Consider the following 14,837-nt stretch of genomic DNA (forward strand, 5'->3'; position numbering starts at 1 on the left):
ATCAGGTATTATTTGCCTTCTTTCTTTTTTGGTTTCTTTTTATTAACATGATGAAGGAGCTGGGGTTCTCTTTATGCTTAAATTCCTTTCACTCCGAAATACACATCTAAAGTCTTGCAGAGGCTAAATTTAGAGATACTTTATAACAAGTGCTTGGTTATTCTATTTTGTGAGAGCCAATGTCATGGCCGTACTTGACCATTTGAGGCTATTAATGAAAGAGCATTGTATCACAGAATTTTAGCATCAAAATTCTGTCATGTAAATAAAGGGCCAGGAGCACAAAATTTCACATGATTCAGTTGTTCATGAACTAGTAATTCACATTACAATGCACCCTGTTTGGTGTCCCCATGGAAAATACCAACCCTGTGTTACACTCTATAAGGACTCTGGTTTGACCACTATGTAAAACAGCTACAACAACTTCCTTTAAAAAAATAATTGTCAAATGTTGCTAACTTAGATCTTTGGACTCTGTTTCATTTATCTTCTAATTCCTAGGAAGATTAATAATTAATATTTCACCTCAGGCCTAAACAGATAGGAAAACACTTAAGGTTTTTAATATGCATCAGAATGAAGTTTAGACAATCTCCTTGTCAACAGGAAAATTCACCGTTCTTTCTCTAACGTAGGAGTGGACACCAAGTTAAAACATGAGAATAAAAATAAGATATTGGTTTAAAAATTCCCAGAATGAACTTTTTAGCTTAAAATAACAGTTTTATTAGAGCAAGTAATATTATTTATATCTATATCATATCTATATCTATATCTATATCTATATCTATAATTTTTGCTTTGAGAGCACACTGTAATCAAAGATACAAAACTGAGTCTTACACAGATTCAACTACCAGGAAATGCCTTTACACCCAACAGATTTCCTCACCCATAAGGAAAATGTACACCAAATTTTGGGAGAAATAGGGACAGTCTGTTTTGTAAACATATCAAAGCTTATGCTATTCAATTCCATTCATAGCCTACTCCTGGGTAGGACTTAAAATACTGTATATATTCATTGGATGGAAGCATAAACTATTCATTTATCTGGTCTGTCCTTAATCCCTTTCACCTAGAAAGGACTCCAATATGGACTGCCAGGATTGGAAAGGACATTGGAATGAGCCTACATCCTAATACTAATGTTTCAGATGTGAACTCAAAGGCTTGCTAGTTCCGCACTGATTCTGCAATCCACATTACCTCATCTCTGCTTGTGCTATTGTTTCAGTCCCTTGTACCCTTTTGTATTCCCTTATGCTGTCAACTTAACTGTATGCTCTTCTGGGGAGAGGGACTTCATTTATTTTTGTTATCCCACAGCACCCAGCATGATATCTTACAAGTAGTTAAGTGCTCAATAAATGATTATTAATTTCATTCTATGTATGAAGTTGATTCTATTTGATGAAAACTCATCAAATAGAAATTAAGATACCAGGGTTCCAGCCTCGTTTGGCCTTTTTGAAATTAGGTGAGACACTATGTTGTGAACCTGTTTCCTTGTCAGTAGAAGTTTGACTTAATGGCCTCTAAGGTTCTAGCACCAACATTCTACGATGCAAAAGAAGTACCATACATTTGTTAGCCCACCAGCCTCCTACAGATAATACCAGTTGTTTTCACTTGTTTAGTACTAATAGTTAAGTAGGCAGTTACTTTTAAGCCATTTTAAGCAAAAAATAATTATTTTGAAGGTTTAACAAAATCTAGGATAAGATGTAGATAATACTGTTTTAAAGTGCTTTAACATAGGAGTTCAAGGACACACAGCTGTTGTGTTCCTCGGTGCAAACCTGTGAGTTACACAGGGCATTCCTATTTCATGGATGAGGAAAATGAGACTCCAAGAAGTCAGTTCCTTTCATAAGGGGTCATTATACTGCTGCTACGATTACTGCTTCCATCAGTGGTAGTAGTGGTAAAACAATGTTGATGATGGTGATGATAACAATAATATTATTCAATACTTACTCTGTGTCAGGCACCTTTAAGGTGCTTACATGTATGAATTCATTTCATCTTTACAACAACCTCATGATGTAGGTATTACCATTATGATAATCACTTTACAGACAGGGAACTAAGGCAGAGAGTTTAAGTGCCTGCCCAAGGCTTCAGAGCTTATAAGTAATGGAGTGAGGTTTGTATGCTGGCGGTCTGGCTCCACAGTTCATGCTCTTAACTCCTATACTATATTGTTTTTCAGTATAAGGAATGTGGAGGATGCAGGACTAACTTTGTAGTTTTGTCTTCAGATTTTTTTCATTACAGCACATTATACCACATCTGTAATGGTGCAACCTTCAACTGTTCAATTTTCATTTGTATTGAATAGAATATTAGTCCAGGTAGGAAAACTGATAGCTCTAATAAGTTTGATATTTCACTGCACTTGTAAAATATGTAAGAGCATACAATTTTTCTAGCAGAGCAAAGTAGGGAAAGAAAAGGAATAATTAGATTACATTACAGCAGTAATCACCATATTTTAGCATGCATAAAAATCATTACTGAGGAAAGCCTGTTAAAATGCAGATTCCAGAGACCCAATACCCAAATATGATGATTCACCAAGTTTCAGGTAGGTTTTTGGAATCTTCATTTTTAATAAGCATACAGCCCCTACCGTCTTGGCTCTGAAAGGCTGAGAAACATCTATACATAGGCTGCCATAACCCCAGTCTGATCCTATAGGGAACACACTTTTTGTAGGGTTTCAGGGTATGAGAAAGTTTGCACACAGGATTTATAGGACTCTCTCTGCTGCACAAGGTCACCAGTGCCATTCCATTAAATTTAAAAATCAAATTCTTCAGAATATTTCACAGAAAACTATAAGAATTTACTATGCACAACTAGGTTTTGTGTAACTTTAATCTGTACATGTGGTCTTACAGAGTAAACTTTCAATATTTCATTTCTGACAGAGATATTTTTTTCAGAGCTGAACTAGTTCCTTCTGATGGTTCCTTTTCAAAAGGAACTGAAACCACTCTTCTGAGCATTTACACTGTGTATGGTGGTTATTGACCTCAGTCTCTGAAGAAGGACACACTCAAGTAAAACTAACACGTGGGAAATCTGCCACCCCCAACTGTTATGGTATGTCACTTCACTGTCCTGGGTGCATACTCCCCCTGCTCCCTGCCCTGTTTCCCAGGTTTTTTCCCTCACCTGGAAAGCCCTGCCATTTATCTTTAACCTACTTATTTTTGTCCTTCAAATTCCAGTTCCATTGCCACCACTGGAGTATTCTGGCCTCTGACCTCCCTCTGTTCTTACGGTGTAGATCATGTAGTCTGTATGATATAATCTGTTATTAAAACCTTGACCCTCTATTGTGTACTATTGTTTCGTGTATGTTGGTCTTACCTTCCCAAATAGCATGTAACTTTACTATGGGTAGCGACTGTGACCCAAATGTAATACTTACATCAGTTAGCCTAATGATAAGCACAAAATAAACATTTCAACAGGTACTACCTGACAGTTTTGGGTCACTGTTTTCAAAATGAACATGAAATTGAAATCTTGGCTTCATCTGTGGCACCTTTATAAACTTGACTTAGTCTAACTTTCATCCTCAACATGGAAATTCTTTTAAAATTTGTGGCAAAAATCAAGCACATATCCTGATCATCTGACCCAATTTGCTTGTCCTTACCCATATCTTGGGCATCTTGGTTGCTCTGTCTCGCTCGCATCTGCAGCTGGAACTTGTGCTGGGAAGAGCACAAATGCAGCAGGTACTGGCACACCTTACTGTTGTCTGTCTGGAAGGCATGTTTTATTCCATCTGATGTGTTCTGCAAGGTGATTTTCTTTTTCTGCAATATTAATCAGGGGTATTAATAATTAGGATGTTTTCCTATCACCTTATGACTAAATTCTGTAAACAGTAATTAATAAGTAGAGATATTATTATTTCCCACGAGGCAAGAGTATTCCTTGACCTGCCTCTAACATAAATATGGAAAAATATAACCCTGTTATTCTTACAGATTCAGGAAATAAATCAAATTAATATTATTTGTCACTTTCAGAAATCGTAGCCTAGATCAGACAGTGTACCGGCTATTGGTGAGGGAAAAATTACCCTTAATGAGATTATTAACATTTTGAGTTTACTACAATGTTTACAAATACCAAAGCTGTTTGAAAAAGACGTCACGGAAATATGTTCTTCTTGGGTAAGAAAACGAAGTTTGGCAAAAATTGATTTATTAATATATAAGAGCTGTGATTCTACCAAGAAGAATCTTGGTGGCCTGTAGGCTGGGATGGAAATTGGGAGAAGCTAAAATGTGGGAATGGAGAGGCACTGGGTAACATGGCTGCTGGGATGAGAGATAAAATAAATCGATATTTAGAGTTAGAGTGATTCTTGCATTCAAATTCAGGGGAAACAGGAGAACCACCAATTAGTGTTATCTCTCATATATTTCTTGAAAAATGATGTCTCCTGCTTAAGAAGGCATCTGAAATGTTGCAACCTCTGTGGTGAGGCTTGCAGGTGATCCGTATATCTTAAAAGATTAACATTCAGCATGCCAGGGATCTAAGAATAATGTCTCTGGAGAATTGCTTATGTCCAGTTAGACTCTACTCTAGCTCTTGGTTGCTTCTACTGTGCAAATTATTTTCCCTATTCATGTCCCTTGTCTTCAAATGGAGAAGCAGGCATGGGAAAGTCAAATTTGGTAAGGCTAACAAATGACACAATAACAGAGTATTACTCAAACTTCAATCATGCAGGTGGCTTTTTCATAATTTCTGGTCTTGTTTATTCATAAATTTTAAAATTGACTTTGCTTATTTACATAAATTCATTTAAGATTTGTATCACAGCTATAAATAGAAAACTAGTACCACTTGCCATAAATAGAGTCCAGCTATTAAAAATATGTAATCAATGCAATAAGAACAAAATGAGATCATTAAATTCTAGCTGGATGTGTTGCCAATGAAATCTCTGGGACCCTGTTCTCTCTTTGCTAAAAAAAGGAAATCAGGGAGTATTAAAGGGGAGTTAAAGACATAGTAGCACCAAACTAGTATCTTGACTATCAGTGATACACCTAGTAACTATTCAAATAGTTACAGGTTTCAAACAAATCATAAAAATAATTGATTCTAAGTGTTTACTGATAGACTGGACAAGAAATGTGCCCCAGGGAATTCAATTGTGAGAGATGAGAAGGGCAAAGGGTGACTTTTCCAGCTCCCCAGAGGCTAGTGGGAAAAAAAAAGGAGGGTTAGAAAGAGAGCTCTGTGTTGGAGAAGGAACTTTAGGATAAACAAGTTTTGCTAAACACAAGGATCAGTCTGCTTGGGAATGTGGTCTATTCTCTATTACTGGAGATCTTTAAATATGAGCTAATCACAGTCAGTTCTATATATAGCGGGGCTGGTGTGATAGCTTGGCAAACAACAGAGAGCTATATGCTAGACAATTTATTTGATTTGTTGCCTTTTCTAAACTGGTCAAAATTAGATTTGTATTTAATTAATCTAAGGTTTCCTCCAGATATTTGTGCTGCTAGCATTTCCATTGGGGAATGTACATTATACCCTGGTAATTTCCTGGTCTTGACTATCTTGGGAACATGAGAATGTCTGGGCTTTCCTGAGAGAACACATTATTATCTGGTAATCTTAGTGTATCTCAGAGTTTCACAGAAAACCAACCAGCTAACCGCCAAGTCTAGAACTGATTTCAAAAGGTCTCTAGGTTGAAGATTAACCAGAGTGAGTTGGGACTTTGAGACTGGTATCCTTATAACCCTTGTACTAGTGAGACCCTATTTCATCCCAAGTATGAATTAGAGATGTCAGTGGACCCCGAATACCATTAGGAAAACAAATACCTCAACTTAATTTTTGATTCATCTCTGGGGCTTCCCAATTGCATTTCAATGTTCAGATACTCCACAACAATTTCCAAAATCAAAATATGCCTTTACAGCTCACTATCTTTCATAAACATGATATTCTAAAAGTGTTATCATCACAGGAAGTATACACTAAAACTTAAATCTGCAGAAAGTCCTGGGACATTAAAAAAAAAAAAAAGTCCTTTAGTTCATAAAATCCAATACATCTCTGGACTGCTAAGGTTCAAAAACAGTTGTTGTGAGGGACCCAACATTGAGCTAGATAAAATTTACTAGGGTTAAGTAATTATTTATTTTAAATATATTAGAGGAGCTTCTCCATGTGAGAAGTTAGTATGCTAGAATAAGTTCTGAATTAACAGAAAAGTCAACTTGGTTGTAATTTAACTAAAGTTAACTGAGCATGTAACCAGCTAGGAATGTATACTATTCTTTTAAAAATTACTTCCTGAGAAAACTAAAACCAAATAAAATCCTAATAATACTTCCTACAATTAAGAAAGGAGAGTAAATAGTATTAAAATGTATTAGCCCTACTGAATAGAAGGATGTAGAGTTTACTTGAGGAAAATCAACTAATATGTTACATTTGAAATTGACAACACCTATTTTAAAATGTAATGGAAAGGGGTTAAAATGGACATACGGAAAAAGAAATCTTCTTGGTTTCCCTCCATGGAAAGCGAAGGACCAATGTGCGAACTCCATTGTGAACCTCAAACACAAGGACACCTTTAGAACAGACTCCAAGCAATATTCCAGTTTGTGACTTTTTCTCAGGGTGCACTCGATGAAAATGAACTCCATATTCTGTCAGCCTTTGACAGACCTGTGGGAACAATACCACACCATAGCAATGCACCTTAGTAAAGGGTGGCATACAGATACAGAAGTTGTACCATCCTAGTTTAACATGGCAAGAACAGTTTTTTCAACAAATGTGCTGAATCAAATAGATATTCACATGCAAGAAAATGAATCTTGACCCTTACTACACCCAGTATATGAAAATTAACCCCAAATGGATCACAGACCTAAATATAGCAGCTAAAGCTGTAAAGCTTAGAAAATCTTTGTGGGTGTGGGTTTGACAAAGATATCTTTAATGGGACATAAAAAACATGAATCTTAGAAGGAAGAATTGGTAAACTGAAAATTTTACTCTTCAAAAGTCAATGATAAAATATAAAGGCAAGCCACCGACTAGGAGATATATATAAAAAGCAACTGCATCCAGAATATATTAAAAAAACAGGTACTTCTCAGCGATAAGGAGACACTTAACCAGATACAAAAAGGGGCAAAATATTTTATTAGACACTTCAACAAAAAAGATATATGAATGGCAAATAATGAAAAGATGCTCAATATGAAAGTAATTAGGGAAATATAAATTAAAACCACAACGATATACCATTACTTACCTATTTCAATAGTTAAAGTGTAAAGGACTGAACATACCAAGAATTTTGAGGATGCAGAACAACTAGAAATTTCACACACTGCTGGTAATACTATGAAGTTGGACAACCACCTTAGAACATTTGACAGTTTCTTATAAAGTTAAACATACACTTACCATAGATCCCAGCAACCCTACTGCTAGGTAGTTACTCAGAAGAAATATAAACCATATGTTCACATAAAAATGTGTATTTGAAAGTTTATAGCAGCTCTATATCCATCAACTGATGAAAGTGTAGTACAAAGGAAAACTACCCAGCAATAAAAAAAAAAAAAAAAAAAAAAAGGAAAGAAAGAAAAGAAAAAAAACCCTACTGATACACACCATACTATGGATGAATCTCAGAAGTATTATTCTAAGTGAGAAGAGCCAGATACAGAAGCCTACATAATACGTAATTCTTTATATGAAATTCTTTTTTTTTTTTTTTAGTTTTTTTTTTTTTTTTTTTTTTTTTTTTAATGTTTGTTTTTGAGACAGAGAGAGACAGAGCATGAACGGGGGAGGGTCAGAGAGAGAGGGAGACACAGAATCCGAAGCAGGCTCCAGGCTCTGAGCTCTGAGCTATCAGCCCAGAGCCTGACGCGGGGCTCGAACTCACGGACAGTGAGATCATGACCTGAGCCGAAGTCGGACGCTTAACCGACTGAGCCACCCAGGCGCCCCTATATGAAATTCTAAACAAGAAAAAACTATGGTGATAGAAAGCAGATCAGTAGTTGCCAAGGGCTGCGGTGGGGGTGGGGGAAGTGGACTGATTGTAAAGGGACATGAAGACACTTTTTGGTATTGGAAATGTGTTATAACAGGGGTGGGTAAAACCTTTTCTTTGAAGGGCCAGATATGGGGCACCTGCCTGGCTCAGTCCAAAGAGCATATGATTCTTGATCTCAGGGGTGTGAGTTCAACCCCATCCTGAGTGTAGAGATTACTTAAATAAATAATTAAAAAAAATATAAAGGGCCAGATAGTAAATACTTTAGGCTTTTGGGGGAGGCGTCATACGATTTCTGCTGTAACTACTCAACTCTGCTGTTGTAGTGCGAAAGCAGATAGACAATATGGAAACAAATGAGCATGGCCAAGTTCTGATAAAACTTTATTTACAAAATATGCAAGCCACAGTTTGCTAATCCTTGTTCTTCATCATGATTATACAGATGGTGGTATATATATATTTCTCAAACTATATATATTTCTCAAAATTTACTGAACACTCAAAAGTTATGAATTTTATTGTATGTCAATTATGCCTCAATAAAGCATATTTGCAGAAAGATAAAAGTTTTTCAAAGGTAATGCAATATATAGCAGAAGTGTAACTTTAGAAAGGTGTATTAATGAGATTTAAAAAACCTCAGGTTAGAAGAAAGATGCTGAAGTTAAAGAGAACAGAGTAACAGTATACATTATTAGGAGTAGGGCAACCTACTGATGCATTATGCACACTACTTACACAGAGAAAGCTAATGCTCAGAAAGGTTAAACAGATTGTCCAAGTTCACACAGCTGGTTGAAACAAGAACTCAAGTGCAAGACTCTCTGACTAGAAATCCCCATACAAATTCTTACCACTGTGCTAATCTGCTTTCTACCTTTGCTAATAAAAAATGACAGAATTTGATATTTATGTCCTACAAGTATAAAAATGTAATAACCAAGGGAAAATATAACTACGTAATTTAATGCCTTTAAACGTTGACTCAAACAAAATAAACCACCTTGTCTTTCATACCATAAACTCTAGATTAAAGCTGGTGTAAGTCTGTGAGTGAAACCCTTTCATAGACACTTCTAGGGCTGGGAAACTTGGCTCTCTCCAATAAGGAGCAGCAAATGGAAGGAATACTGTTACACGCTAGGGAGGTGAACCAGGAGAATGTTCTGAAAGTTTCTCTTTTCAACAGAATACTATACTTGCTATTCTTATTGGAAGTTAACATAGTACTATCTTTCCTGATCACAAACGCACTATTTGTCTGAGGTCTCAAAGAAAGCTGGTGGCAGAACTAGAATCATAAGTGAGTTTTTTCTGGCCCCCTTCCATTATGTGAATTATTAGATGTTAGTTGAAAGACCATTTTTAGAAGATATAATTGAATTTTAAGCCTTTTAAGAAAAAAAAAACAGTAATTCTAGAATCAATATGAACTCGAATCCTATATCCAGTCAGTCACAAAATTCAGTTGTTACTTTATAATGCTTCTTGATATGTTTATAATGTATTTTGAGTATGGAATGGAATAAAAGCAAAGAATCCATAGCCAGATAGATATGGGTTCAAATCACTGTTTCACCCTACATACCGGCCATCGACTTGGGAACATTACATTTCCTCTTTGAGCTTCAGTTCTCTCTTTTACAAGATAACTAAAATATCATGGTTTTAGTCAGGAATAAGTGACATGAGATAATGAATAGTATCCAGTTATTGGTAAATGAGGTTTTAGATATATGTCCTCCAATATTTCTTGCTTACTTTGAAAAAGATACAAAGTTTATCATTTGTAATCTTACATACTTACCTTTAAAAATTCTAACTCTGTCTCTTTTTCAGAAGCTCCCACATAGGTATTATGTAATTTGGGTAACTCTTCTTTAACATAGGATAAATCAAGTTTCTCCATCACTCTGGGAGGCAAATAATGTTCTAGTCTAAAATAAGACACACCATGAACCTGGAAAAGAAAGTTAAAAAAAAAATTTTTTTTTTTAACATTTATTTATTACAGAGAGATAGAGAGAGACAGAGACACAGAGCATGAGCAGGGGAGGGGTAGAGAGAGGGGGAGACACAGAATCTGAAGCAGGCTCTAGGCTCTAAGCTTTCAGCACAGAGCCCGATGCGGGGCTCGAACTCACGGACTGTGAGATCATGACCTAAGCCGAAGTTGGTCACCTAACCAAGTGAGCCACCCAGGTGCCCCAAGAGAATGTTTTTATAAGCAATTCTGTTTGCCTTCTTCATCCTATCTTAAAGTTCTTGCCTAAACTGAGAGGTAAGACACCAAAAAAAAAAAATTTTTTTTTGTTTATTTATATTTTGAGAGAGTGAGAAAGAGAGAAAGCAGGGAGGTGCAGAGAGTCAGAGACTGAATCTGAAGCTGGTTCTAGGCTCCGAGCTGTCAGCACAGAGCCCAACATGGAGCTCAAACTTGTGATCTGTGAGACCATGACCTGAACCGAAGTCAGACGCCCAAAGGATGGAGCCACCCAGGCGTCCTGAAGTAAGACACTTTTATTTAGACTTCTCCCTGAGGAGTTTTAGAGGGAATGCATCAATCTTTGTCTTTCATTGTGAGGTAAAATGATTGAACTGATTAACAAGCTTAAGGAGACAGACAACAAGGGGCAAATATCACTACAGTCAGGGTTAATGTTGTGAAGGATGCTACTCGAGTCGCAGAATCTTGCCCTTGCTTCTTCTGAGATCCACTTTTTTCTGGAATAATTGGCCGTGAACATCTGTTCTCTGCACTGTGAGCTCTGTCAGGTTCCCAGGCTATTGCTGCATGGATCCATGTGGAAGGCAGAAGACCCCTTAGATCTAGATTAGGCTGGTAACCCCTGTGCCTAGTATCTATTAATTAGAAATTGGGAGAAGATATCCTGAAACTATGAAACAGGAAATTTTACATAGGAGAAAAAATTTTTTTTTTATGTTTATTTTTGAGAGACAGAGACAGAGTGTGAGCAGGGGAGGGGCAGAGAGAGAGGAAGACACAGAATCGAAGCAGGCTCCAGGCACAGAGCCTGACGTGGGGCTGGAACCCACAAACTGTGAGATCATGACCTGAGCCGAAGTCGGACACTTAACCGACTGAGCCATCCAGGCGCCCCTATGCTGTATGATTTTATATACAAATGTATGCAGGGAACCTGGTCACTTTGAGGTACTAAACTAGCCTCAAAAATCTCCAAATCTAAATAGCAAACACATGAACTAGGTTCAGTTCTTAATTATGTTGAGGATAAAAGTATTAATAAAAAGGTGGTCCTGGAGAAAAGCAAATCCTACCTCTGGTTGATAATCTCCATATTCAGCCTGGAGAGCCAAGGATGCCAGCAATAAAGAAGTTTCATCATCACAGTGCACCCTCTCCTCCAAGATATCCTTTCGGAGCTGAAGATAATACTGATGACAGGTCAGAGTATGTCTAGAACAATAAATGCACGCAGAAAACATGTAAACTTTATCTTGAATCTAAGGTGGTTTTTATTATTGGCCTATAAATTTAGTTCCCAAGATGGTTTATTATTAAGCTTTTTTTTTAAATGTTTATTTATTTATTTGGGGACAGAGAGAGAGAGAGAGAGAGAGAGAGAGCATGCATGAGCAGGTGAAGGGCAGAGAGACGGGGAGAGAGAGGATCCCAAGCAGGCTGTGCTGTGAGCATGGAGCCCAACAAGGGGCTCGATCTCATGACCATAAGATCATGACCCGAGCCAAAATCAAGAGCCAGACGCTTAACTAACTGAGACACCCAGGTGCCCCTATTATTTAGCTTTCAAGGCACAAGAATTTAATAAACTATGTTGAAGGAAATATTCCTTTTATGATAATAACATTATCATTGGTCAGAATCAAATAATTCAGAAGAAGTAAATTAAATGGTCAAAAGACTAGGCACCAAAAAGAGAAAGACAGAAACTCTTGTGTACTCACTGTATAAGAGTAACATCATCCATGAAAAATTTAATCCGGAAAAACAAAGTAAAATTAACAGTGGCTTTGCTCTTTTTCTTTGGTTCTTCTTTCCATCCCTCTGGGGCCACTTTGGTTAATTTTAAATCAGGATCAACAAAGAAATATTCATTATCTAAAACAGAAAGAGAAAACATTCAGATATAATAAAATACTTTAATGTTTTCTTCTGATTCCGTCAGGTTTTTTTTTCTTTTTTATCAGACTTGCACAAGACAGTTTCACACGAGAATAAAACTGGATTTCTAAGGAGTACGGCAAGGAACTCTGAGGCACTCCATGTGGATGGGGGCAAGATGCTAGGGCTCTGTCTTGTAAGAATGAGGGCTCTATGGGCAGACAGAACTGGCTTCAACACCACTACATCATTTACTATCTGCGGGACGCTCAATAAATTATTTAACCTTTCTAGACATCAATTTTCTTGTCTGTAAAATCAGGATAGTGCAAATTCCTGCTTTCTAGCATTGCTGTAGGGAACAAATGACCTAACGTATATAAACCACTTGGTAAAACACGTGGCATATGGTAGGCATTCAATAAATATTACCTATTATTTATTATTATTGAGCTTCCAACCGAAACCTAGGAGAAACAATACTCATCATTTTATTTCTATTTTTAATTCATTTAAATATTATTGATTTTCCAAGTAAAAATTATTCAATAAAATCTGACTTGTCCAGAATGTTTAAGAAATTAATGTATTATAAATAGAAATTCTGATTAATTATTCATGTGAATGGTGTCACCTGATTAGTCCAAAATTACAACTAGTAAAGTGACAGAACATTAGTAGGCACTAATTTAACATTTATTGGATGACTCTACCAAGTGAATTATTAGTTTTTAAGAAACAAGAATTCAAAAACTAAGTTGAAGAAAACATTTCTTTTGTGACAAAGAAGACATTATCCTGATCTTGTAGGGTTTCAGGATAATTTGATCCTTAATTGTAATTTATAGTACTCTGTTGTCTAAGCTAAGTGAAATTTTGAGGTAAATAGGAATCTAAAATATTAAAGAGTGACTTATAAATATAATGATTTATTAAAGAAGCATTTATTAAAGCCCAACTCCAAAGCAAGCAGCAGCTATGGAAATTCGAAATGATAAATAGGAATGGTTTCTTTTTAAAAAAAAAATTTTTTTTAAATTAAGTTTATTTATTTTGAGAAACACAGACAGTGTGAGTGGGGAAGGGGCAGAGAGAGAGAGAGAGAGAGAGAGAGAGAGAATTCCAAGCAGGCTCTGCACCATCAGTGCAGAGCAGGATGAGGGGCTTGAACTCATGAAACTGTGAGATTATGACCTGAGCCAAAACCAAGGGTTGGATGCTTAACCGAATGAGCCACGGAGGCACCCCTAAATGTTTTATTTTTTGAGAGAGAGAGTGCAAGCAGGGGAGGAGCAGAGGGGGCGCTGCGGGGACAGAGGATCCAAAGCAGGCTCCATACTGATAGCAGCGAGCCCTACTGTGGGGCTTGAAATCATGAACTGTGAGATCACAACCTGAGCCGAAGCTGGATGCTCAAGACTGAGCCACCCAGGCCGACCCAATAGGAGTGGTTTCTACTGAAGCTGTGCTCTGAGCCCACTGTGAATGTTTCAAAGTTCAGTGCACATAAAGCTTAAAAAATATGTAAAATGACTCATTTGCAGTCATGTACTGAAAACATTTAAAAAAGACACTGTATATTTCTTTTTGGATAGTAGGCTGAAGAAGTTGATGTGAGTGGGGATTCAGAAACAGGATCCTGCTATATATTCAAATTCAGATTAGCAGGATACTTAATTTCTAGAGTACATATGTAGGCAATTGACATATATAATGGTCCCCAAAACAGAATAATTAAAATCCACTTTTGTATAGTGAGAGCTAAAGGAAAATCTTCATGGTCAGGTATAGAAGACGCTACAAGACACAGCTATTAAAACAGTGAACCTACTTAGGAGAAGGGAGTTCCTAACTCCTACTTCTCAATGCTGACATGTTCATGTAGTTAACATTTCCCAAAACAAGTTGGGCAATAACAGGTATGGAAGTCAGCTTGTTGCCAAGTTTCTATACTACACCCTGAACTTAAAATATCTTGGTACCTCTGAGGGTAGCTAAAGCAAACAAATGATGTTCCACTAAGCCAATGTGGGCCACAACCATATCAAACACATCTTTACATATAGTTTTGGTATCACAAGTCAGTTCCAGTCTCTGCCCACTCAGAAGCATTATGTTTACTTTTCTTCGGTTATCTTCATTCTTCCCTTTCTTGGTCTACAATTGAAAAAAAAAAAAGGAAGGGCATCTATTAAAATGAATATTATAAGAATTTTAACTGTTTTTTAAAACAGTCATTACGGAAAATACTTTCTAAGAGTGACACAAATTGGTTTTATTACTTACAAGGATAGATCGTGGCAAATCCAAAGATATAAAGGGTTCAATCGTCATTTTCACAAACTCGGGGCCAAAGAAATTCTGCAAATCACATAGGTAGAATGAACAGTATTTACCATTTACTCTAGTGCTTTCCTTAAAGGGAAAATAATACAATAATAATATAAACAGAAGTTCTTCCTCAGTTTCATCTTCGACAGTGATGTCAAATGTAAAGCCTTGCTTCATACTGTTTTATAAGTTTTTCTTTTTTTGGCCTTTAGATAAACTCAGATGCTCAAACACAGTGGTAGTCTTAATTACCGATGTAATACAGTTATCAAGTTCATGATAAGGATTCGGTTTAGTACTGCTAATGTGTCA

At 36.6% G+C, this 14,837-nt stretch overlaps 1 protein-coding gene across 8 annotated transcripts in view; it reads right to left on the reverse strand.

Annotated features, from left to right (window-relative positions):
- Positions 1 to 14,837, reverse strand: part of PTPN13 (protein tyrosine phosphatase non-receptor type 13) — a 227,976-nt gene that overhangs the window by 62,101 nt on the left and 151,038 nt on the right. For all 8 annotated transcript variants that reach the window (XM_053901411.1, XM_053901413.1, XM_053901412.1 and 5 more), the window contains 7 exons: positions 14,481 to 14,555; positions 14,177 to 14,351; positions 12,038 to 12,191; positions 11,390 to 11,528; positions 9,897 to 10,049; positions 6,553 to 6,735; positions 3,677 to 3,839 (listed from right to left, as the gene is read on the reverse strand). In XM_053901411.1, the coding sequence (XP_053757386.1) occupies positions 3,677 to 3,839; positions 6,553 to 6,735; positions 9,897 to 10,049; positions 11,390 to 11,528; positions 12,038 to 12,191; positions 14,177 to 14,351; positions 14,481 to 14,555 (1,042 nt within the window). The remainder of the gene's footprint in view (positions 1 to 3,676; positions 3,840 to 6,552; positions 6,736 to 9,896; positions 10,050 to 11,389; positions 11,529 to 12,037; positions 12,192 to 14,176; positions 14,352 to 14,480; positions 14,556 to 14,837) is intronic.

Source organism: Panthera pardus, unplaced genomic scaffold (genome assembly GCF_024362965.1).
Source record: "Panthera pardus isolate Hobbes unplaced genomic scaffold, ASM2436296v1 HiC_scaffold_13, whole genome shotgun sequence".
Lineage (NCBI taxonomy): Eukaryota > Metazoa > Chordata > Mammalia > Carnivora > Felidae > Panthera > Panthera pardus.